Below are 26,618 nucleotides of genomic sequence, written 5' to 3'. Positions count from 1 at the left end.
CCTACAAACACCATTAAAGAATTACTACATGTAATATCAAAGACACCATTTAATAAAAAACCTCAATGTTTATTCAGAATAGTGATGAGAATTCATCTGATAAGGACTACTATGTACAGCTCATTTCTGTGGCAATGACATAGGTGCAAGTACATACATATGAACATTAGTCCATGGAATTATTTACTTTTCTGTCTCTCACACATACAGGTCAGTGAGAAATACATCAAAATACAACATCAATATTTCATGACAAAGGTTATGTAGTGTGACTTACATTGACAATTGACTTTCAAGAACATTAACAGCAAACCTGAACACAAAATCCCAGCACTGCCACTCCTGCTGTTGATGCTAGAACATATAGAGCTATTTCTGCTAATAAAGCAGGTGATATAATAATGAAATTAAATATTCCATTTTGATGCCAAATGTCAAAGCTTTATAATTAGGGCCAGAGGCATGCTGAACCCATTATCAAAGCAATACTCTAAAATGTGACCTTGACCCCATGGTCAAAATGCATAGCAATGAACTGTCTAAGCTTCATAATGATTGATCCAATGTATCAAGGAGCTTAGAAAACATAGGCAAAATAAACCAAGACCTTGAAACAAATTTTGTACAACTGTGATTTTCAACTCAAGGGGCAAGTGTACATGTCATCAAATGAAACAACTTCTTAATGATTCATTTGAGTTGAGAAAATTCATTGATGGTTTTGTGAAACATAAGAAAATGAAACAATTATTAAGCAAAACCTTAATGCAGATTTTATATCACTGGGGCCATGGCCCCAATGTAAATGAGATAAGCAAGCATAAGGTGAATACAATTGTTTTGGCTTCATAACAATTCATGCCAAGTATGACAATAATCTATAAAGGGGTTTAGGAAATAAATGCAAATGAAAAACTTGAACCAAAACATTACCCAACTGTTTTGTTCATGTACCCTGTTGGCTTACACTTGATACAAACCCAACTTTTAACAGCATAGACCCAAATCTGCCTTCACATACTGTACCAGCAGATCAGAGTCTACCCTATCTGTCCAATTTATGATTTCGGATCTAGATATGTCTTCACATAATGGGCCAGCAGGCAAGTGGTGTTGTTCAATAATGATTTCACTACAGTGATATGTGTCTACCCTAATGATTTCAACCCAACAGCAGGACCCAGATCTGCCTTCACATAAAATACCAACAGATCAGATTTCAAGCCAACAACATAGACTCAGACCTGTAAAGTCAACATTACTGACTAATTTACCTTCACAAAATGTGCTGGCAGATCAGCATCTGTTCAATTTGATTTCAAATAAGAGCACATATTCTGACCTGCATTCACATAACATGCCAACAGATATGACCACTGTCTACACTGTTCAATTTGTGATTTCAAGGCAACAGCTTTGATGCTGTTCTACTAATATATTCAAAGATGTCACATACAGGTCTATGATTTGAATCCATGGTGTTTCAAGATAGGCAGGTGAATATGACACAATATTGTCCAAGGATAAGAAGTGACTGGTCGAATGGGGCAAAAATTACACTTCCTAGTGAAATGACAATATGTTCCTGCTTTTGCAGTGAACTTTATAATTTATTTTGCACTTTATCTTACTATCAGACTATAAAAACACAATGGTTTTCATTTACTGTTCCCTCAAGTCGATAAATCGATCATAAACACATAACAGCCTGATATAAGAAATTGAAATTAAAACAAGATTTGTCCAGTGAATGTATGAGTACTGAACAAGGCTAGTCATAGTCTTCCATTTCATTAGAAAAAAGTCCATTTAAATCTGTCCCCTCTTCCTGTGACTGAGAATCAGTTGTTGATGGGCTGTCATCATTCTGGGATGAATTTAACTGGCTGTCGTCTTCGACAACATCAGTGTGGGTCTCTGATGGGCTCAAAGAAATTCCCATTGCATTACGAATGCCTCTTAGGCTGATTACATCTTTTGGTATGACCTACAAAGAGAAATACATTCAATGGGTACCAATTTTTGTGGGTTTCTAGAAACCTCAAACTTATCATGAGTAATATTGAGGAATTTAAGAGTAATTAGATTATTCTCTAATTTTACATTTGTTAACTGCTGAATAATGAAACTATCTCCGTTATCCTTGAGACACCCCAACATACCAAATGTGGCAACACAAATATTTTCTATTATGTTTTTGCATGAACATGTTCACAATTTATGTGCAGTAAACATAGCCTTTCTCAAGATCTTTAACCTTTAACTTTAAGCCTGATATCATGGATCACTTGACCTAGTCACGGATACTGTAAGCCTGATATCATGGATCAATTGACCTAGTTACGGATACTGTAAGCCTGATATCATGGATCACCTGACCTAGTCATGGATACTGTTAAGAAGTGCACAGTTTAGTTTAATCCTTTATTAACATCTTAATTTTTAATAAAGAAAAACAAAACAAAAGATGAACTGGCATCAAGCAATATATTCCTAGATATATTTACAAACTGACGTTGATAAATATCCATTCACACTTGTGTTTGCAATCGTGCTCCTAAGCCATCACAAATATAAAAAAAACAAGTCAAGACCTTTGACCTTGAAATCAGTCTCAGAGTGCCAATTATCAACTTGTTTATTGGAATGCAACTAAATGCAAAGAATGGTTAAAGTTTATTTGTATGTGCACAAGCCACTGCATTCATAAATGAAATACAACTATAAAAATGGTGAACAATTTGCTCACATAGAATATCCTCACTACCCACATGCTGAAAATAATTCTGTGGTAAAAATAAAGTGCATAACTACTTTTAAAATAGTGCAGGTGCAATGACTGGTCAACATGCACCTCTTCTGATGATGACAATAACATGCAATTTAATGAAAACTTAAGAGTAGATGCATCAAGGGTATTCTGCATAGCTGCCAACCTTCCAGGCTCACAATTAGTGAAAATAGGGATAAAAAGTCGTGAATTTGGACATGAATTCGTGAAAAATACCATGACAATAACTCCATCCACTCTGACCACTCCGACCATCAATACTACACTATATCAAGTTCGCAAAATAAAAATAAAACACTACATATATGCAGAAATATTTATTTATCAATACATGATACTGTGGCAGACTTGAACTTCCTCAACTGCTTGATCGTAAATTTGTTTTCTAAACAGTTCCGACTTATTGCCTGCTGGTTGATCTTGGGGACTAAAATTGCTGACAAATCTTCTGCAGCTAAGGAGGCCCTAAAGTCTGTCTTACTTTTCCTCACTAAAGAAAATACTCTTTCGCTGTTTCTGTTGCTGTGAGTAATGCACAGGAGCTGCATCATTTTTGGTTCTTCCATAGGAAAATTTGGAAGCGATTTTCAAGTCCAGGAACATTTGTCAGAACAAATGTTTAACATGGTCTCCCGCTGATAAAGGTAGATTGTGTTCGATAAGAAAACTCACAAATAATGCTTCAGCGTTGGTAGCCTGCAGGTCTTCCGCCAATGGTTTAAAATATTCCAGAGCTGAAATCTGCGAATTCTTAACTTTCCCAACTTCTACGTTTTTTGCAACCGACATTCTTCCTCACATCGTCTCTGCGATGACACATTGAGTGCAAAAAGCATGAATGAACATCAATGTTTAATGGCAGAATGCACGGCCAATTTTTGATATATTCCAAATTAAACTTCACTTTTTGAGTAATACATTTCTTTTTCCTTGGTGGTGAAGACATTTTCAAAATCTTACATCCGAGGCTGAACGGTAACTCAAATCAGTTTTTTGACGCATGCGAGGAGCGAATTTCCGGTTAGGCCCCAGTTTCTCTCAAAAGCATTTGTAAAACTACTCTTATACATATAGATTAAAAGAGGCTAAAAATGCTTGCTACCGGGCCAACTGTACTAATCGTCTGTAGATCTACTAATATCGTGACCAGCAGTACCGGACCGTTTTGGCAACTGCGAATATCACGACTAGCGCTTAACGGGAAATCGGTTATTTTATTAAAGATTTAAAATAATTGAGGATTGGAAAATTAGTGAATTTTTGGCTTAGGGCGTGAATCCGTGAATCGCTGAAAAAGTCGTGAAATTCACACCAAATTCGTGAGGGTTGGCAGCTATGTATTCTGTCATACATACTGTATACCCTAAGTCGAGTACAATTACAAACAACATAGACACTGACCTGCCATCGCATAATGCGCAGGCATATGTGGGTCTATGTTGTTTGTTCTACTGATGACTCCTAACAAACTGTATAGATCCTGAGCTGCCTGTGCATTATGTGTATGTGGCATTAGAGGGTAATTAACATTATCTGCCATGCAATTTACTGTCAAAACAAGCTGGTCCTTGATGGACTTAACAACATGGTGTTCATAGTGAGCTAAAGGGAGACAAATCTGCAGATTCTTAGGCATTATAAGCAGCAACTTGGACCAAAAAATAGTCTTTTACTCTCATTAGACTTCTATCTGCAATGTAAGGAACCAATGTATATTGATTTTCAACAGGGATTTAAAAACATGTCCAACATGGATAAGCATCCACAACAAAGAGGTACAGGTGAACGTGGAATGAATTGCCCACTGAACTTAGGCACAAAGACACAGTGATCACATTCAAGAGGGCTCTCAAAACTCACTTATTTTGACTGCAAGAACAAACTTAAAGACCTAATAATGTTTCCTACCTTAAATATTCTCAGCATGTTTTTTTAAAAATGTTTTCTAATTTCATGGTGTTTGTTTTTGTAATCATATCATGGTCTAATGTTGTAAAGTGCTTAGAGCTTCTAAAGATTAGGTGCTATGCAAAGTCCTCATTATTATTATTATTTTTATAAAAAAAAGTTTTAATGAAGCTTTAACAATTTTGGTCATATTGCTGCAATGTCTGCAGTGTGGCAGTTTATTGTGACATCTAGCACTAGGGCATCATGCTGCAGACATGTAGCATCATGCCACCCGCCAGTCACATTATCCTCACACCATGCCAACCAGTCCTAACACTAACCTCTTAATGCTGAGCACCAAGCAAAAATAGCATCTTACTCTCATCAGACTGCTAGTACCATTTTTATATATCATTGGTATGATTCCGCCAGGGTTCAAACCTGTGACCTTCAACATCCAAGGCGGACACTCTATCCACTTAGGCAACTGGAGCGGTGGAACCTGTCATGAAAGACCACCACTACCGCAAATAAATTGCGGTCTCGCAAGATAGGTGGTCTCACATGAATGGTTTTTCAAGACAGGTTTTACTGTATGCACAAAGGCTGGTTCTGCTATATTTCCTCTTATATAGTATATGTACTGAAGAAGGAAATTCACAACTTTTATTGATGACTGAACCCAAGGTCTCATACACTGAAGTGGAGTAGTGATAACAAGATATTTAAGATGTCCATTATGGTGGCCATGTTAGATGTCAGATCAGCACCACTTTCATTCTGGACAATCATCATGTCACACAAAATCTTCTTTTGAAAACCCCATGTTTATATGGCCAACAGTGCAGGAGAGATAAACAATAAAAAGTGCCATACTGGAAATTTGATTTGCATCTTTTTTGTTCAAGACCAACTAGGTCCTAGGACAAATACATGTGTGCCAAATTTCATGGCAATCTCCACATTTGATTTGAAGGAGGAGCAATAATAAACTGTGCAAATGAATGGGTGGACAGAGGGATGGATGGTCAATGGATGGAAAACAAGCTACTGCATAAGCTCTTTAAATTTTTGACCAACAAAGTTAAAAAAATGAACAAAGAAAAATAATGGGAGGACAAAGAAAATCATATAATTAAAGAAACTTTCTATCCAGATGCATGGAAAACTTTTAAGCCAAATGGCAATCATTAACTCTTCAAAGTTTCAATTTTGGCTGAAAACATAACAAAAATAAATTTTGCTCAATACTACTACTAATAATAATATCAAAGTATTCATAATATTACCATTTACTATCTCTTTTAAGTCTGGTCCAACTACAAACAACACAGACTACCATTTGCATAATGTGTCTACATATAACGTAAATGTTCTACATATGACTTCTTGCAAACAGCATAGACCCAAATCTGCCAGCATATTATGCGATGGTGGATCTGGGTCTGTGCAGTTTGCAATTGACTCGATATAAAAGCAAGTACAGATGGTAAATTCCATAGCAAATTTGGTTTCAATTACTGGGTAAAAACATAACTTATGATGCAAAAGCCAGTTCCTCTGTTATTAAGGAGCAATGACTCAAACTTTTGTCCATGATATTAAACACCTTGTCCAGTTTAGTTTCAATCCATAAAGTCATTACAAACACAAAATGTGCATACAAATTACTGCCTGTTATGTACACATGGAAGGACACAGCCTACAAATATATGACCCATCTATAACATATGGATGGAGCACACTGATGCAGCCATTTTACAAAAAAAAATGTATTCCATGTTTTTTTAATTGAATAAAGTTAATAAACATGACAAATTTCACTGATGAATATGGTCTTATTTTTATTTGCCCTCTCCTTCCACAGCTTTGCATCCTACATCAATACGATGAATACTTATGGGTCTTCATTCATAGGTTTTAGAATCATTCACAAGAAGCCTCAACTGGTACCAGTAAGAAGGAAACAACATTCCTAAAATAGTTTTACTTTGGTTAAAACATAACTGGTTAGTATTATTCATATTTGATGTTTTAAATTCTAAATAATATGCACAATAAATATAGAAAGCTAACCTAAAGCTTTCATCCTCGTACTAAGAACTTCATCAGCAGAATGATCTATTCTCAGCTGACTTAATATCACCCGAAGGAATATTCAACAATGTTAGCAGATTGTCCCTGATATGATTTTGGCTCGCACCATCTATTAGATCAGAAACATGGGGTCATCAGAACATTATACATCATAGTCATTACATCTGACCCCATAGATTTAAAATAAGAACTCGATCATGCCAATGCTGCCCTCAAGAGGTGTTATTATCCAGAATGGGCGATTAAGGTTTCCAACAGGCTAAACACTGGTCAGAATGACATTACCAGGAAGAGTCTGCCATTAACTGGGAAAATTGACTTGAAAGGTAGTATCATCCTACCATATGAAAAGTGACTTCTGAATGCATGAAGCACATTTTTTAGTGACAAAATTTTTTAAAACCATGCTAGACCTTAAGACAGATCACCCAAAGGATACGACTGATATGAAAGATATTTGTGGACCTATCTAACACATTAAGTGCATAGGACAGGGTGATAGTCAGTACTATTAATACAATATTGGTGAAAAGTAAAGGCCACTGAAAGCAAGATTTAATGAACATCAAAGACCAAGTTCAAGCTTATCTGAGGTATCACAGCAGATCCACAATGTTTACCATGGCCAAACTGTATCATAGATATAAAAAACAGCCTGGTTTGAGCGGGGTGTTTAAAGAATCTACCTACATACATGCACACCAACCAAAGCCGAACAGAGGTGGGGGCTGTTACAACCTGCCACATATCTGGGACAATCTGTTAACATCACTCACTATTCCATTGGGTAATGCTACCAGTTAGTAGAGAATGGATCATTCTGCTGATGACGTCCTTAGAACAAGGATGAAGGCTTCGGGTTATCTTTCTATATTTATTGTGTGTGTGACTTTAAAGTTAAAACACTATCAAATATTACTAAAATATCAATAAATATATGACGAGTTTATTCCTGACAAGTTACCAGGGTCTTATACCATCATCAGTCTTTCCATCTAGCCATATGACACAAATGTTCAACTTTATTCAGTGTGTGTGTGTATGTGTGTATGGTGGCGGGGAGATAGGAATTATACAACTTACTGTTTTGACTAGGTCTGTCAATTCTTTTGTAACTCGGCCAGCTGAAAAGAAAAAAATATTCTAAGTTAGGGCTTAATTGTTTGTGATAGTATTAAATTGATGTTTCGTTTTCTTCTTTATATTTCCCTCCCTATTTTTTACAACCTGTTCAACAACACTTGAAGGAGGTGGGTTTTTCAAGGTCAAATAAACTAACTGGCAGAATCTTATATGTAATGCATTTGAACTGTATCAATTACAGTGAATAATTAAACAAAATACTTTTTTATGAATATACTTTAACCTACAAAACACAACATAACACAACTTAGAAATGTTACAAACCAGGAACAGGATGATTTTACAGTAAAATTAAAGTATAATGCAAACGCAATGCAGAATGAATACCAGCAAAAATGCAGAATGAATGCAAATGAAAATGCACAATGAAATGAATATATTTTCAGAAAAGGAAGCAAAATGCAAATTGCAGAACAAAGAATGATAAGCTAAAATGGAGTTAAAGGCTAATGCATTTCAATAATATATTTGAAAATTAATTATTTTCACACTACAGCTAAATCTTCAGTCAGATGCCCTGCATTTAGATCAGATTCTTTACACTGACTTCTTAAAAGCCAAGATAACAACTGCTACTAATGTGATGATATGATCACTAGTTGTCATAGCTGTACAATTTTATCTGAACAAAACCAAAATAAATAATTTACCAATGGATATTATTACTTATATTTACTGCAGTTGCAGTTATATTTTTATTTGCAGCAAGATCCATGCTCTCATTTGTTGCATTTGATATTTTACAATAACACCCTTTTAATGACAAAAGATATAAAAACAATAGTTCTCTCCCTTCAACACTGGAGCAAGGAAAAGCCAATTTCAGGAAATGTATTTCCATACCATTCCAAGTGAATAAAAACATTTTAAAAAAAGGAATGGAAGTACTAAATGCAAGATCATATGCATTTCTGAGAGTGCAAATTAAAAATAAGATGCAAGCTTAAATGCAAACATGAATGGAATGTAAACAGAATGCACTGAAATCATTCATGAATGCATTTCAACTGTAAATGAAGTACAAACTTTGCAAAATTACCCATTTCAGGTTCTGTAAGAATATTTGTATCAAGAGTTGTGTTATTAGATAATGACTCTTTCAACATCCAATTTTCTTTTAAAAGGAAAGATTTGCTTATTTAAACAAAAGGGCAGGACAGACTGGTGAACACTCGGGGCTGTTTCAGTAAAACAAATTGGGACCCAAAGAAGGTACTTTCAATGTAGTGTAGTCATCCTTAGATGCAATTTATAATTTGGTCTCATTTTCATATGAACTCTTCCCTGGAATATATTTCTAAAACTGCCTTCCCTGAGTAACAATTGTTTCAATGGAATAACCTACAAAGTATTAACATTACACATTACTTTAGTTTTTGTACTGGATTTGAATCAGGCAGCTGAGCTCAAAAGTCATGCAAATTATCTGTCAAAATTAAAGTGGGCAAGACCATCCAGAACACACTTTACCTTGACACAAACTAGGTTGGTAATAGATATGTTATATTTATCCCAGTTCATTGACATTGTGAATATTATTATTGTGTCTTCAGAGATGCCAATAAAGAATATAATGAATGCAATACTCAACACCAATGAAATCTGTGAATTTGCTTATTTTTGAGGGCATACAATTCTGTGGTTCTGCAGAAAATTACATTTTTTGCTACTTAAATTCAAGGACATGCCTCTGATGGAGGGGGTCCAATTATCACAACAGGTGGATCTGTGTTTGTTGAATTTTTAAATCTTTGCTTTGTTGCAACCATAAAATTCACAAATTGGTACCCCATCAAATAATATTCAATTAACAATATTATATGATTGTTACTGATGCTATGTGTGTTGACCAATCAAACATGGCCATAGAATCAAATTAATTTTACCAAACATTTTATTATCTAGTTGTTTTTTAATAAGTATAAATACCCCTATATAAATGTGTATCCAGATGCTAATAGAATTGTGTGCCAGCAGATAAGTGTCTAATCTGTTCTCTTAAAATAATAAGTGTAATGCACCGGATAGATCTGCTTTGCTGGCCCATTACAAGACATGAAATATGGGTTTACATTGCTTATAGTTCAATGGACCTTATACATAAGGAAACAGTCTCCTTCTGGTCATTCAATAAAGTCATCTACACTAAAAATGGCTGGATAATCATGACAGTTGGATAACAAATTTTACCAGAGTTCACTGTTTCACATCATGCTTCATTTATCTATTACTAACCAGGCCTAATTTTTGTGACAGGAAATACTCCTTGACTATCATGTTGGATGTCAGTTATATGTTATCACGACTTTGCAGCATATGAAAGTATCTCACCTTATTTCAGACTGTTGTAACATTAAAGGAAAATATATATATATTGTGGCTCAATTTTTTCATATAAATTTTTTCAAAAAAAGAATACTCAAGAATAAAGCTGTGCTGACACAAATGGTGGTCACCTGAATGTAAAAAACAATACTACCAAATATAAGAGCACATCAAAGACCTGACAAGTTCAATACGTACACCCTGTTTTCATCAGAGTGAATAACATGAATGCACGCCAACACAACCAAAAACATTAAAACAATACCACCACCTCTTTGAGCACAAATAAAACACCTGTCAAGATCAAATACTTACATGTCTTTTCTTCATCTGAGTGTTCATCATCAAAGAAAGCCGATGCCACCAAAATGTGAAAGACAGTGGAATCACTACCTTTTGGTGCTTGACTCAAGTACAGGCCAACTTTAACCACTAGACTTTACAATAAATAATGAGTACAAAGAACACTTCAAATCACACTTCCACAACTGGTATGCTAAATAGGTCCTGCAGGCCATCATGGAAAAGGAAGATGTTACTGGTGATGATCAATGCAGAGTATTAGTGAATCTTACAACTTCACTAATCAAGAAAATTTACGATGAATGGATAACTGCAGCTCATACACCAACGAGTGAAAAATCGGACCTATTTATCAATGGTTTCAAGAATGCTGGGCTTGTTTAATTCTGCAATTTAGGGATTATTTACCAGACAAGCATCTGTGTGTACCATGACACTTCAGCGAACTGATATTGATATCAATTTTGTCCAAAAGTCAGTGAAGTGTTAACTCTCATACTCTGCAATAATAGTGTCTAGACATAGTGTTTCATTAATAACAATGCTTCGATCAACAGTCTGAGTATTTTAAAGACTTCTTGTTCTTTTGGATTAAAAATGCACGGATAAAAAGAAATGTGTTTTCAGAAGGATTCAATTTTTTTAAACAACAGTTGTACTCAAATCAAGGATTGATTTAAATAAGTATTAAATTTAATTTTCATATACCAGTACTTTTTATTATTCTTTCATTTTCAGTATTACTAGTGTCTGAATATCCTAATTCTTTTTCATGCTCCTCTCCATTCTTACTTATCTCATCTATCAATTTAAGGCAGTGACTGGAAATTAGACACTGGATCCCTTGTCAGTGTGTGTGCATTGAAACAATATATAATGCTTTATAATTATTTCCTCAAATGATCAAAATAAAACAACACATATAGCGGCTAACATTTCCAGATTACAGTATGGATGTTGATTTATCAATCAGTAGTACTGGCGTTAATCTCCAGGAACAAAACACAATAATAAAATGGGTGGTGTGTGAGTGGTTATCATCATATGTGGCTAATTGTTCATTGGTTCAGGGCAACAACAAAAAAACCATGATAAGTGGTCCACCACAACAATTTTTTATACTACATACTACACTCTGTATGTGTATATATATATATATATATATATATATATATATATATATATATATATATATATATATATATATAACATTTTCTATGAAAATGAAGACACTTAAGTCTGAAAATGCAATTCAGTTAAACAGTTGTATGTAAGAAAAGAAATGTTTTGTGAAACTTTGGCATATCAATGACATCACTTGTTAAATGGAGGTCTGATTAAATTGAGTAGATTGCATATTTCTTTGCTATTACCAAGCTGCATTTCCTTGTCAGAGGGACCAGGAACATGGGCCAGATGTAGTGGAGGTTTCTGACTGAGCCGCTGGTGTTGAGATTCCTGTAGTTCATTTAGTAGACTGGCAGTATGATCTAACTTGTCCTGCATCCCACCACTACCCTCCTCTACATTCTTCTCTGAAAACAGATTAAAAGGTTTCAGCTTCCTGACACTGATGGTCTTTTCTACTGCACTAACTGAATGTGTGTGTGTGTGTGATTAGGATTTTTAACATAGGTTTAACAATTTTTCAGTCATTTCACTATGATGTCTGCAGTGTGGCAGTTTATAGTGATGTCTAGCACTGGGGCATCATGCCGCAGACATGTAGCGTGATGTCCCACCCAATCACATTATCCTGATAACAGGCTGACCAGTCCTAACACTAACCTATTAATGCTGAGCGACTAGCAAGGCAGCTGTTAGTACCATTTTTGTAAGTCTTTGGTATGACTTGGCTGAGGTTCAAACCCATGACCTCCTACTTCTGGGCAGACACTAACTGAAAAACTCGAAAAATTCAGGCAGCCATAATACACCTATAATTTTGCATGAAAACGTTATGATCACATGATTTGTGTTTCAAATCTGCTGTATACAACGATTATGGATTAAAAGAAATACATTAACCATTTGTGCATGTTCCTATTATTCAAAAATCCAGGAGCAGATAAGTGTTTAGGCAGGAAGGTGGCTCTGTTGTATGATGAATAAAAACTTGCATGTAAGTCTGCAAAGACAGAGGAAACCCAGTGATCTGGAAAAGCAAGTACAATGGACAAAATGCAAGTACAAACATGAACCTGGCCATGGCATGCATGTTGAGTGTGCCCCAAAACATTCTGAGGGTGTGGACAGATGTACAGATGAACATACATGTAAACTGATGCCTAAGTACTTGAAGGTTAATCCTGGGTGTGAATGTGTTTACAGTTGTTTATGATTAAACAATTGAACTTTAATCTTGGGTGTGGATATAAATACAAAAGGAAACACAGACATGCAAACAGATGCATAAGTAATCCATAGTTAATCTTGGGTGTGAATATATGTACAGAAGGAAACACAGACATACAAACACATGCATAAGTAATCCAAGGTTAATCTTGGGTGTGAATATATGTACAGAGAGAAACACATACATACAAATACATGCCCAAGTAATTGAAGGTTAATCTTGGGTGTGAATATATGTACAGAGAGAAACACATACATACAAATACATGCCCAAGTAACTGAAGGTTAATCTTGGGTGTGGATATATGTACAGAAGGAAACACAGACATACAAATAGATGCCTAAGTAATTGAAGGTTAATCTTGGGTGTGGATATATGTACAAAAGAACACACAGACATACAAACAGATGTCTAAGTAACTGAAGGTTAATCTTTGGTCAATCCTGATGGAGAGTGCACCAAAGTGATGTGAACTTGATCCAATTCCAACATCAATGCTGCTTGAGTGCATAGATCCAGTACTGCCTTCACTAACTGATGTTATTAATACCTCTCTCTCATCAGGGGAATTCCCATCATTTTTCAAATCTGCCATTGTAAAGCCTCTGCTGAAGAAACCAACACTAAACCATAACAATTTAAAGAACTACCGCCCAGTTTCTAATCTCCCATTCGCATCAAAAATCTTAGAAAAGGTTGTTCTATCCCAGCTTGTATCTCATCTAAATCCAAACAGTCTTTTTAGCAATGTACAATCTGCATATCACCCTTGCCACAGTACTGAAACTATCTCTTCTAAAAGTCCTTACCCTCCTTGATTTGTCTGCAGCATTTGACACAATAGACCATGATATATTACTTCACCGTCTCTAGCATGTATTTGGCATTCATGATACAGCCTTACTGTGGTTCAAGTCCTACTTGGTCAACAGGACACAAATTGTATCTGCAAATGGAATACACTCCAGCCCAATTGATCTATGTTGTGATGTTCCACACGGGTCTGTTCTTGGACCTGTTCTCTTCATTCTGTACACTCAGTCGCTCTCAAGTGTCATAGATCATCATCCAGTGTCTCATCAACTGTACGCTGATGACACCCAAATATACAAATCTAGCCACCCAACTGAAGTTGATACTACCATCCAAGGTGTAGAGAGGTGCATTTCTGATGTGAAATCATGGATGACATGTAACAAGCTGCAGATGAATGATGATAAAACTGAGGCCATTCTGATCACAACACAAAGACTTTCTCATTCACATCCTTTACCTCAAACAATAAATATCAGCAACACCAACATTAAATTCCCACAATCAGTACGAAACCTAGGTGTTACTCTGGACAGTACTCTCACATTGCACCAACATGTCATGAACATATGCAAGGCTGCATATCTTGAGCTGAGACGTATCAGCTCAATTTGCAAATATCTTTCAGCTGATGCCACTAAAACACTTGTGTGTTCATTAGTACTTTCAAGACTGGACTATTGTAACTCAATTCTGTCTGGTTCATCTCAATATCTGCTCCAGAAACTTCAAAGAGTTCAAAACACAGCTGCTCGGATCATACTTAGAGTAACACGATCAGAGCACACCTCCCCGCTCCTCTGTACCCTACACTGGCTATCCATTCGATCCAGAATCAAACAAACAATTTGTTCTCTGTGCTATGTTTCACTGTCGGACTCTAGTCCAACATACCTATCCGACCTCACCCATGTGTACACACCAGCAAGATACTTACGCTCCTCTTCTGACAATCGTATACTCATTATTCCCACTATGAAAACAAAGTCATATGGACAGCGTTCTTTTGCATACCAGGGCCCAGCAACGTGGAATGAATTGCCCACTGAACTTAGACACAAAGACACAGTGATCACATTCAAGAGGGCTCTCAAAACTCATTTATTTCGACTGCAAGAACAAACTTAAAGACCTAATAATGTTTCCTACCTTAAATATTCTCAGCATGTTTTTTTTAAATGTTTTCTAATTTCATGGTGTTTGTTTATGAAATAATATTATTATATGTTTTTTATCTTATAGGTGTTGTCTAATGTTGCAAAGCGCTTAGAGCTTCTGAAGATTAGGCGCTATACAAAGTCCTCATTATTATTATTATTATATATGTACAAAATAACACACAGACATACAAACATGTCAAGGTTAAATCTTTGGTGTGGGCCCCGAGTGGCCGAGTGGTCTAAAGCGCTCACCATTCTGGATCACTGCCATCTCACCTCTGTCTGCGTGTGTTCGAGTCCAAGGCTCGGCTAGCATGGGTATGTGGGAAAGCCTGCCAGTAGCTTCTCGTGGGACGCTGGTTCTTCCCTGGGTTTTCCAGGGTTCTTCCTCCACCAGTTATACTGGCCGCCATGTATAGCCTATCTTGTGCTGGAAAATGGCGTTAAACCCTAGAACAACAACAACAACAAATCTTTGGTGTGGATATATGTACAAAAGAACACAGAGACATGCAGACAGATGCCTAAGTAATTCAAGGCTAATCTTGGGTAATGATATATGTACAATTGGAAACATAGACATGCAAACATATGCCTAGGTAACTGAAGGATAATCCTGGGTGTGGATGTATGGACAGATGGACACACAGATATGCAAACAGATGTCAAAGTAATTGTTATGTCAAGCTTTCAACAACAGTTAAAATGGTCTATTTATCTACAACATCAAAAACAGTCACTACTAAAATGAAAGTGGCATGAAATGTCCAAATAAAATAAAAAAACACTTCTGCAACAAGAGTACCAAAAACAGTGGATTACATGCCAGTATAGTTTTTAACACCTCTTATGTTGGCACTTGGTACATTAAATTTAACGTCCAGAAACTATTATTTTTCATTAGACTTACCATGACCTGAGCTTTTCACTCCAGAATCTACAATTTTGGAGTTTTTTTTGTTTTAAAACTAAATGCATGCCATCCACAAAGTTTGATCAATAAACTTAATCTAAAACAAAATGTATTCTAATAAATCCATTTTTTAAAAGTTACAATGATTTTGACTTTAGAATGACTATGTCTCTCCCATCCCTTAACTGCATGCCCTCCAAAAACTTTGCCCAAGGTGGGAGGTCTCGTACTAAAGCATACCCCAAAATCATCTTACAGTCACAGTGACCTTGACTTTCTGGCCCCAAAAGAGATGGGCTGTATCCTTACCTGACGTGAAAGCCAACCACAAAGTTAGGTCTGGTTATGTGATGTGGAACCAAATGTTATCACACAGAAACCATTTGTCTTCCGTTATAATTAGTGACCTTCATATTTGATTATTTGACTCCCGAACCATCAATTCTTCCTTATCCCAAGTGCAAGTTATCCACAAAGTAAGGTTAAAATCAACTGTTAATAAATCAATGCCCTTAATTCATGTTTACCCATTAGTTATGACTGTTAATAAATCAATGCCCTTAATTCATGTTTACCCATTAGTGATGACTGTTAATAAATCAATGCCCTTAATTCATGTTTACCCATTAGTGATGACTGTTAATAAATCAATGCCCTTAATTCATGTTTACCCATTAGTTATGACTGTTACTAAAGCAATGCCCTTAATTCATGTTAACCCATTAGTTATGATTGTTACTAAAGCAATGCCCCTAAGTCATGTTTACCTATTAGTTATGGTTGTTACTAAAGCAATGCCCTTAATTCATGTTTACCCATTAATTATGATTGTTACTAAAGTAATGCCATTAATTCATGTTTACCCATTAGTTATGACTGTTACTAAATCAATGCCCTTAATTCATGTTTACCCATTAGTTATGATTGTTACTAAAGCAATGCCATTAATTCATGTTTACCCATTAGTTATGACTGTTACTAAAGCAATGCTCTTAATTCATATTTACCCGTTAGTTATGACTGTTACTAAAGCAATGCCCCTAAGTCATGTTTACCCATTAGTTATGATTGTTACTAAAGCAATGCCCTTAATTCATGTTTACCCATTAGTTATGGTTGTTACTAAAGCAATGCCCTTGATTCATGTTTACCCATTAGTTATGACTGTTACTAAAGCAATGCTCTTAATTCATATTTACCCGTTAGTTATGACTGTTACTAAAGCAATGCCCCTAAGTCATGTTTACCCATTAGTTATGATTGTTACTAAAGGACTCACGGTACTAATTCCACTCCAATGGTAAACATATGGAAACACTATCATATTCAAAATTCAATAACTTAAAATTTATGGGTGCTGATAATGACACCTATAATTTTTCGTGCACATCTAACCTTGGTGCAAGCTTATGTGTGGAGAACACCATATGACCCGCGGCAATTTGTTTACATACATGTGCATGAAACACGTGTTATTGATTCTGCACCAAATGAATCAGGTGCTACTTTCAGTATTGAGTACTCCTGAGTCAAGCCTGTAAAAATGCTAAAATTGCATCAGTAGAAATTTGTCAATATTTTTTTTACATTACATATAGGATAAGCTCTCAAAAGATATTTTTCCTAAAATTTTAATTTTCATTATTAACCAATTATGGACCACCAAACCTGTAAATACTCTATTATTTCTTCACCCATTTCTAGACTGGTTCACAGTTCTTCTGTATAATTAGTACCGTGTGTCCTATAACCAGATTTAATTTTTTTTGAAAAAGTTGTATTTTACTCCTTGATATTAGAGCATAATTGTAAGAAAGAATTGGCCATGCTTGTGCATGGATAATAGTGCAATAGCATTTTATGTGATACCAATATCTGTAGTTAAATTGCATCCGCATTACATGTTGCTGTGTTGTATTGTACTTATTAATGGATTATTCTTGTTATTAAAATAATTGTTTTCTGCCTTTGTATCTTCATGTTATCTTTCTATGGCATGCATGCTACACAAAAGAAACACAAGCATGCTGACATCAGCAAGTATGACATCACAGGGTATCAAATTACATGACGCATTGTATTTTCATCTCTCACTGGCTATAAGACAAGTTTTAAATGTTTTAAATTTCAAAATTGCATTTCTTTTCTTGCTGACTCTCACAGAAATAACATACAGTGCATCCCTATTCACATCAATCAAACAAAACAAATAAGTGTGCCACATGACAGGTCAAAATGATACGAGGCCATTGCCCTTTTGTGACTAAAACAAATACACACACCCATGAAGCATCAAGAGATGCTGATATTCCAAACTTATTTAAACTATCATCACATGTGATTCATGACCCCCAAATGTTAATAAAAAGGTATAAAAGCCAAGGAAGAGTTCCATCAGCTGTATTATACTGAATAATTAAATAACATAGTGCTACTTTTTAGTATAAAACTATGGGGAAGGGTGAATAAGCAAAGAATAGACAGAGTAATTTCTTCAAGCCTGGTAATGTTCCCCACAACTAAGGGGGTGGGGGGAATGTGTATCAACCCAAATAACACATCAACATGAGGCATGTTACATAAGGACATCAAGAGTCAAATTTGAAAAAGCTATCCAAAGTTCCTATAATGCTGACATTGATGTTGGAGACAGAAAGTGTATGCACAAACTGTTATGACTCAAGCTGGTATGCTGGAGGTGGAGAAATGTGTGAAAAACTTTGATATGCCAAGACAAGTTCATGTCTCTATGCAATATGCAGACACTGATAAAAATTGTCACTGAATACACTACTTATTAAATTTAAGTAATAAAATTGAATTGCATATTGAAGTTGTCTAATACATAAACATATACCTACATTTACCCAAAGCTCATAAAAAGTTAAGAAAAAGTCTAAAAATCATTACTGTGGCTGCTTTCCACTATAAGCAGTGTTAAATTACTTACTTTTTAATATAAAGCTGAAAAAAATGCATACATTATTGAACAAAAGAGAAACAAAGCAATCATTGCAATCACTCAATTACAGTCAAAGGGGAGGTAATACACCTTGATTTGGCAAACCAAATAGCAAGCTCTAATTTACAGCTAAATGATTCCTTACTATTACTTGATGGTAAGAACAGAGCAATGTAGGTTTTATAAATAGCTTTTGTTTCAAATATGAAACCATATTTCTGACATGAAGCTTGTTTTCATTTATTCACAACAACATATATGGTGAACAAAACACATATCGCTTAGTGCACGCAGTAATCAAATGCTGAGATTTGGAATAATGTGTTCTGAGACCACAAGTTGCAACACCCTGAGTATGAAGGTTTTCTATCATGGGACTTGGTACATGAAGAAAAAAGAGATCTGGTTTGGTGGGAGAGAGCAGTATGTTCACCATGCAGTTATACATCAAGAATGTTTCAACTGTATGAAGAGAGGTTGGGGAAGAAAAACTGCCTGTGTAAAGAATGCAATACAGATAGGACTTTTGCAGAGTTATATTTGGAATGAAGGGTTGAAAACTATTATTTTCAGTGAAAATATCCCTCCCTGCTCCCTCAACAAAAGGAATGCAGAAAAGTTCCAATACTGTTTACCCAAAAATGTAATGTACCAATATGAGAAACATGCTGAACATAGAATAGGTGTCAAGGAGTTTAATTCTAGGATAAGAAATAAGACCGGTATAATTGATATTCAATGTGACTCGACATATAATAATTCAATTTACAGGTTGAGGCAATGCAGCATGTGCAGTTTTGTGCACAGTCCTTATTTTTACAATGTTCTCTGCTTTGATCTGCTGAGTGTGTCTCTAAAGTTAAATGATCAGTACTGATACATAAGTGATTGTGACATAAGTGGCTTACATATAAAATCTCCCCCACCCCCACCCCCTTTTGGGGAATTGTTGCATGTGTTAAATGGTATTTAACCATATAGGCCAATCTATGGGTACCATCATATGAAATTCTGCCATCAGGCCATACTATGCTCTTTTCCCTATGGCCTGAGCTATCTACTTCCACTCTCCAGTGTATAAAACCATCCCCATCTGTCTTTTGTATAGAATTTTTCTCCAAAACCACATTCAAACCATGATAAAAAAGACTCCATTATGATTGTCATATGTAAAAACCACCAAATTGATACCCTGTATGCACGTGGTAACCATGGAAACAACAAACTCCTATTATGGTATAGGTCGCATATAGGACTCACGGTACTAATTCCACTCCAATGGTAAACATATGGAAACACTATCATATTCAAAATTCAATAACTTAAAATTTATGGGTGCTGATAATGACACCTATAATTTTTCGTGCACATCTAACCTTGGTGCAAGCTTATGTGTGGAGAACACCATATGACCCGCGGCAATTTGTTTACATACATGTGCATGAAACACGTGTTATTGATTCTGCACCAAATGAATCAGGTGCTACTTTCAGTATTGAGTACTCCTGAGTCAAGCCTGTAAAAATGCTAAAATTGCATCAGTAGAAATTTGTCAATATTTTTTTTACATTACATATAGGATAAGCTCTCAAAAGATATTTTTCCTAAAATTTTAATTTTCATTATTAACCAATTATGGACCACCAAACCTGTAAATACTCTATTATTTCTTCACCCATTTCTAGACTGGTTCACAGTTCTTCCGTATAATTAGTACCGTGTGTCCTAAAGCAATGCCCTTAATTCATGTTTACCCATTAGTTATGGTTGTTACTAAAGCAATGCCCTTGATTCATGTTTACCCGTTAGTTGTGACTGTTACTAAAGCAATGCCCTTAATTCATGTTTACCCATTAGTTATGGTTGTTACTAAAGCAATACCCTTGATTCATGTTTACCCATTAGTTATGACTGTTACTCCCTTAATTCATGTTTACCCATTAGTTATGATTGTTACTAAAGCAATGCCCTTAATTCATGTTTACCCATTAGTTATGACGATTACTAAAGCAATGCCCTTAATTCATGTTTACCCATTAGTTATGACTGTTACTAAAGCAATGCCCTTAATTCATGTTTACCCATTAGTTACGACTGTACAAATTTTACCAAACCTTTATAACATGCATTTTGGTTGATTAAATTGCATCATGAGATGTAGAAAACAAGAAGTTACAGTTCACAACAGCAGAAAAGAACTACTTATAATTTCATGTGATTTGACAATACTTCTAAGCAGTGGTAAAAATATAGGTCTGTTATTTATTTCTTGAGATTCATTACAATTCTGATAACTGTCTATAATGTTAAGTATTGAACTTCATATTTCACAAGATTCATGAAGTCATGAAGTTTGAAAATTGATTACTCACTATTTATAAACAACCTTTGCTTTTCATGCAGTGTGAAATCAATCTTCAAGCTTCGTGAATACTGTAAAATATCAAGTTCAATTCTTAAATAAAATGTTTCATAAATTAAAATACCTGAGAATCTTGTACTGTCAAAATGTTGATAATTTTTTTCTTGCTGTAAAATAAACATGTAAATTATCTTTAGATGTCATGCACATATTTTGAAACTGATAAGCGGTCAGTTTTTAAAGCAGTTTCAAAGAATATATCATATGAAAAGTTCTATCCATGGAAAGTTGTCTCTTCACCAACCAGTGAAATATAAGAAAGCATTTAAACCAATAATACTTTATTCAAAGGCCAAAAATATTTTGAAATTAAAGTCCTAAGCATGGATGATTCATTCTTAGGAAACAGCAAGAGGATTCAATTAGAATTATCACAGAGATACAGCTTTCTTCAATTAATTTTTCAAGTGTTGAAGATGAAAATGCATATAAAGTCTATTTGCTTTTACAAATTAATTTATGGAATAGAGGATAAAAGACATTTTTTTACTACTGACATGGATTTCAAGCAGGACTCAAAAGAGTCGTAGCTGAAATTATCACTTGACATAAGCCTGACAGACATTTCCTAAACTCCGAAACCGTAATTCGTTTCAATTGCACTAGACTCTGGACATTTTGAGTGTTTGACATAGAGGATAACAGCATCCAGAATAAAGTATTTCATTTCTTGAACAGGATTAGGTAAAAAGCAATGCAATTTTATAGTGTGAAGCCTGTTTAACTTTATACCTGAATATCACAGATCCATTTGAAATCAGCCGTACAATTTGATCTGTTCCATATTACATATTTTAGTTCTGATACTGAGTACTTCGCCTCACTGTGCAACACAACCTAAATATTTGGTCCTCATCATTGGAGGATTACAAGTCTGATGGAGCAGAATTTACTGTAGTCCTGTACTGTTTTTCAGTGGTCATTTTGCAATGCATTTTTCTAGACATACCTGACAGTATTTCCATTTCTGCCATAGTTACAAGAAGAAAACCTCCAACATAAGGTCCTCAAAAGAAAGTGAATATTCAACATCTCACCTTAAGACAATTTGGATTGATAAAAGTAAATTCTTTTTACCTTTTCACTCACTTGTTCTTCTGGCTTCCTAAGTTCTTCCTCTTTCTTCTGAAACATAACCACTTTAAGTCACTGAGAACAACAACAACACAAATAATCATACTCAACTACAGAATTGACAGATGAAACATTTTATGTTTTATTATATCTGATATTATAAATTACAACTTGAAACTATGGTGCATATTATATTTATTTAGATCAATATTTTCAAAAATTCTTTTGTATAAGAATTATACATTTATATATATGGTAAATCAATTCTTGATACAGAATCCATACAAGATCCATTTTTTTAATCAAAATCTTCTAACTGCTGGTGACAGATTAAAAACAAAAAGAAATTAATAAAAGGCCTGTGATCTAAAATTTTAAATCGCATTTCACAAACCAGGTCAACAGACTGATCAAGGTTAGAATGTGTCTATGACATGGCTAATTTGTCTTTTCATACAACCACATAATAATTTTTTTTAATGATTGTAAGAATTATGAATTAAATGATGTTAGTGGATAATAGCTGTTCATTCTTTACATTTTGTTTGTTATTTTACAAAACAATATATCAATAATTTGTACCTACATAAAAAACTCAGACTTATATACCTCTTCTCTCTCTTACACAATGATGAGGTGAAACTCAACATATCTGACAGCCCAAACATAGCAATAACAGCCAAAAGTGTAAGGCAAAGTTCTAAGCCAAGCAGTGGCCATATCTCGGCAAAATTCAGGCTAAATAAGCTAAAACATAGTTTCAATCCATACTGTTCATTAAAAGCTTTTGAGCAGATATGAAATTTGGAACTGATGGACTTCATATATTGTATACTCCTCACTACAGATACACTGAAGACATAAAAAAGTCAGTTCTATAAATATTTCAAATTTCCCTCTTACTGCAAATGAGTGTTTTGCCAAACCTGGTACTCACATACACCCATATGCTTCATGGTATAATGCCTGTAATTTATTTTCATAAACTTTCTCATAAAAATTTAACATTGTTGACCATGATGCTTATTTATTCAACAGAGAAAAGATGGGAACTCCTTGCATATCAGTGTAAAACCTTATAACCTAAGGTAATATCTTAAATGTCCAACTGAATACAGCAGCTGATGTTGGTGATATGTGATTTTAATTATTTCTAACATAAAAATCTTAAATACTATTTAAAACAGTGGAACACATTTTCTGCTTTAACAGGCACGATAGGAATTCCTTGTATATTATCCTCTAAACTAGCGACCTAATCTAAAAATTAGACCAAAATTTCAGCTGAATGTAGCAACAACTGTAGAAGCTATGTGACTCACAAACAATACTTGGTACCTCACCAATAACAAGTGTTCCATGTCACGAGTCACTAAATCCATAAACATTCATACCTCACAAAAAAGATGTTACATGTAATGAGCCACAAAGACTATAACATATCGTACCCTACAAATAACAAATGTTCCATGGAATGAGTCACAAAAACCACAAACATTAGTACCTCAGCAAATAGTATGTTACATGCAATGATCAATGAGAACCACAAAAATTGGCTCCAACAAGTAACATGTGCCGTATGGAATGAGAACCATGAAAACCATAGAAACTGGTACCCTATAAAAAGTAATGGAGTTATTTGCCTTTGAGTGATATTATGATGATACTGTTTTCTGCTGATGCAGATGAGACAGGAATCCTTCATATCAGAGCAAAAACTTTATACATGTACTAATGTTTCTATCAAAATTTCAGTTGAATACTGTAACTGATGTAGAAGATATGTGACTGAAAAACTTTTTGCCACAGGACCTTAACCAATGCTGTTGACGGCATGGAAAAGTGACAGCAATCTTTCGCCATTAGCAAGCAAAACAATAATCAATTCATTGTATAGAAGTGTTCAGTTTACAAACATCATACAACTGTTGTTGTGCAAAAGATGTCATAAAAATGTCCCTTTTATCTTGATATAACTACTGATGGTGGAAAAAAACTAGTGCCTTCCAATTGCTTTAGTTCTGGTCTTATTGGTACAGTGTAATAAAGCTGATGTTTAATAAACTAGTTAAAGTCACTAATGACACTTTTCCAACAAACTGAACATTAGGCAGGATTTACATGTATTAGTCATTTGTGCAAATGAGATCAAGCAAACCTGACTGCATAGGTCACAAAATACATTTAGGACAAGACAAAGTGAAAAATAAAAATTTCCATTAAATGGATTGATTTTATAATGTATCACTGGAAGTTATCATGATTTATGTGCAATTAAGAAAACAGGCATTCCATATTTGATACTCTTTTAATAAAACCCTCTGAAACAAACAATGCAAACACAGAGACAGGCACAAAAAAAACCTCCATAATATGATGAAAATTAAACCATGGGATGACCAAACATCCATTATTTACACATACAAATTAACTTACTGAAATGTTTACTTCTAAAATCAATAACTACATACAGTGGAAAATGTCTTGAAAGACCACCCCTTCTGCCAAAACACAATGGTCTCTTGTGACAGGTGGACTCTCGTAACAGGTCATAACACTATATAATCAATAAATCTGTACATGGAGAATCTGGTCTCTCAAGACAGGTGGTCTCTCATAGCAGTGGTCTCTCAAGACAGGTTTTACTGTATTTAGAATTAACAACAAACGACAAAAGAACAATATATTATGAGACAATGATAAATCAAACTAAAACATTAACATTCAGCCCAGCTGGAATATAATTCTTAGTTAACATTGATCATACAATTCCTGCACTGTGCAAAGCCACCATGTTCAAAAATCCTTTAACCACATTTTGACCATTTATGCAAAGATACACTGATATTAAGGTTAAGGGAAATGCTTGCTTTTATATGTATGGTATCCAATAAGCCTACAACAAAGAGAAAAGAAAACAGAATTTTAAAAATTTAAATAAAATTATAAAGTTCACAGTATCCATGATTTCCGTATCTGAACTTAACTCTAAGTATGCATTCATCTCTTTGTCAGGAAATTACTGGACTGCCATGTCTACCTGAACAGAGAATCACTTTTATTGGTATTAGGCAAATCTATATATTATATTGAATGAATAACTGTCAAATGGCCCAAAGTTTAGCTGTACAACAGTCCTGGAGGTTGTCTGGTCATCCACAGAATTTGTACATTTTGATTACATAACCAAGTGGTCATAATTACGAGATCTTAAAGTTTCATTGAATTGGTGTGTTCTCCTTTGTAAATTTTCATCCCCTAAACAAGGAATCATAATTACATGAGCTAAAAGTTTCATGGTCTTGGTGTGTTTTCCTTTGTAAATTTTGATCCCCTAACCAAGGAATCGTAATTACCTGAGCTAAAAGTTTCATGGTCTTGGTGTGTTTTCCTTTGTAAATTTTGATCCCCAAAACCAAAGAGTCATAATTACCTGAGCTAAACATCTCATGGTCTTGGTGTGTTTTCCTTTGTAAATTTTGATCCCCTAAGCAAGGAGTCATAATTACCTGAGCTAAGCGTTTCATGGTCTTGGTGTGTTTTCCTTTGTAAATTTTGATCCCCTAACCAAGGAGTGATAATTACCTGAGCTAAAAATTTCATTGTCTTGGTGTGTTCTCCTTTGGTAAAAATGTCCAGTAGATTGTCTACAATTTTAATGGCACATTCCCCTGCATCCTCTACAAACTTCATCACACTGAAACATGAAAAATTTAAAGGACAATTGGATTTCTTTTCTACTGATAATATACTCAAACATCAAAGGCTGATAATGAACTCAAACATCAAAGGCTGGCTCCAACATCAATGTATACTTATAACAGTGCTGGTTGACACCAATGTAGTAAATCATTTACTTTAATTCACTCATCAGAAGTGATAAGTTCACAATACTACATGCTTTCATAACAGTTTACAATTCTTGATGTAATAGTAAATATCTGAAACTGGGAAAGACTATCCAGGCTGAATTGCTTGGGAAGAAACATCAGGAGACACACTGTCTCAGAATTGCCAGTATTTACCTAATATGCATACCCGTTTATGCACAAAACGAGTAGCTTGTGAGGACGGGTGCAATACCAACTTAAAAGTTTCCGGTAATCAATGATAAGACCATTTCATCCTTTTACCTGCTGAGTGTTGAAAACATCGCTTATATTCTTAAGATAAGATTTTCAAGATGACTACTGAGGTGGCCATATTGAACGCAAGATCTGAACCTTTTCTGTTTATGTCCAACAAGACATCATAAGAAGTCTTTGGTACAAAACCCAATGTCAATATGACATTCAATTCAGCAGAAGTAGTGACAACAAGATTTTCAAACTGGCTGTAATGTGTGTATGTGTGTGTGATTTGGACATTT

General features: G+C 34.8%; 1 protein-coding gene across 2 annotated transcripts in view; it reads right to left on the bottom strand.

Annotated features, from left to right (window-relative positions):
- Nucleotides 1-48: 48 nt before the first annotated feature.
- The window catches only part of LOC149782511 (bromodomain-containing protein 7-like), a 69,651-nt gene continuing 43,081 nt past the window's right edge, over nt 49-26,618 (bottom strand). The window contains exons 11-16 of one of the 2 annotated variants that reach the window (XM_089933937.1): nt 25,835-25,946; nt 22,253-22,300; nt 21,240-21,282; nt 11,923-12,084; nt 7,862-7,902; nt 49-1,987 (exon numbers count right to left, since the gene is read on the bottom strand). In XM_089933937.1, coding sequence (XP_089790063.1) covers nt 1,772-1,987; nt 7,862-7,902; nt 11,923-12,084; nt 21,240-21,282; nt 22,253-22,300; nt 25,835-25,946 — 622 coding nt within the window. In that variant the 3' untranslated portion in view covers nt 49-1,771. The remainder of the gene's footprint in view (nt 1,988-7,861; nt 7,903-11,922; nt 12,085-21,239; nt 21,283-22,252; nt 22,301-25,834; nt 25,947-26,618) is intronic. The other variant, XM_089933938.1, reaches the window with a different exon arrangement.

Source organism: Sinohyriopsis cumingii, chromosome 15 (genome assembly GCF_028554795.1).
Source record: "Sinohyriopsis cumingii isolate HCF-2022 chromosome 15, ASM2855479v2, whole genome shotgun sequence".
Taxonomy (NCBI): Eukaryota; Metazoa; Mollusca; class Bivalvia; order Unionida; family Unionidae; genus Sinohyriopsis; species Sinohyriopsis cumingii.
This window is presented reverse-complemented; position numbering and strand designations above follow the sequence as displayed.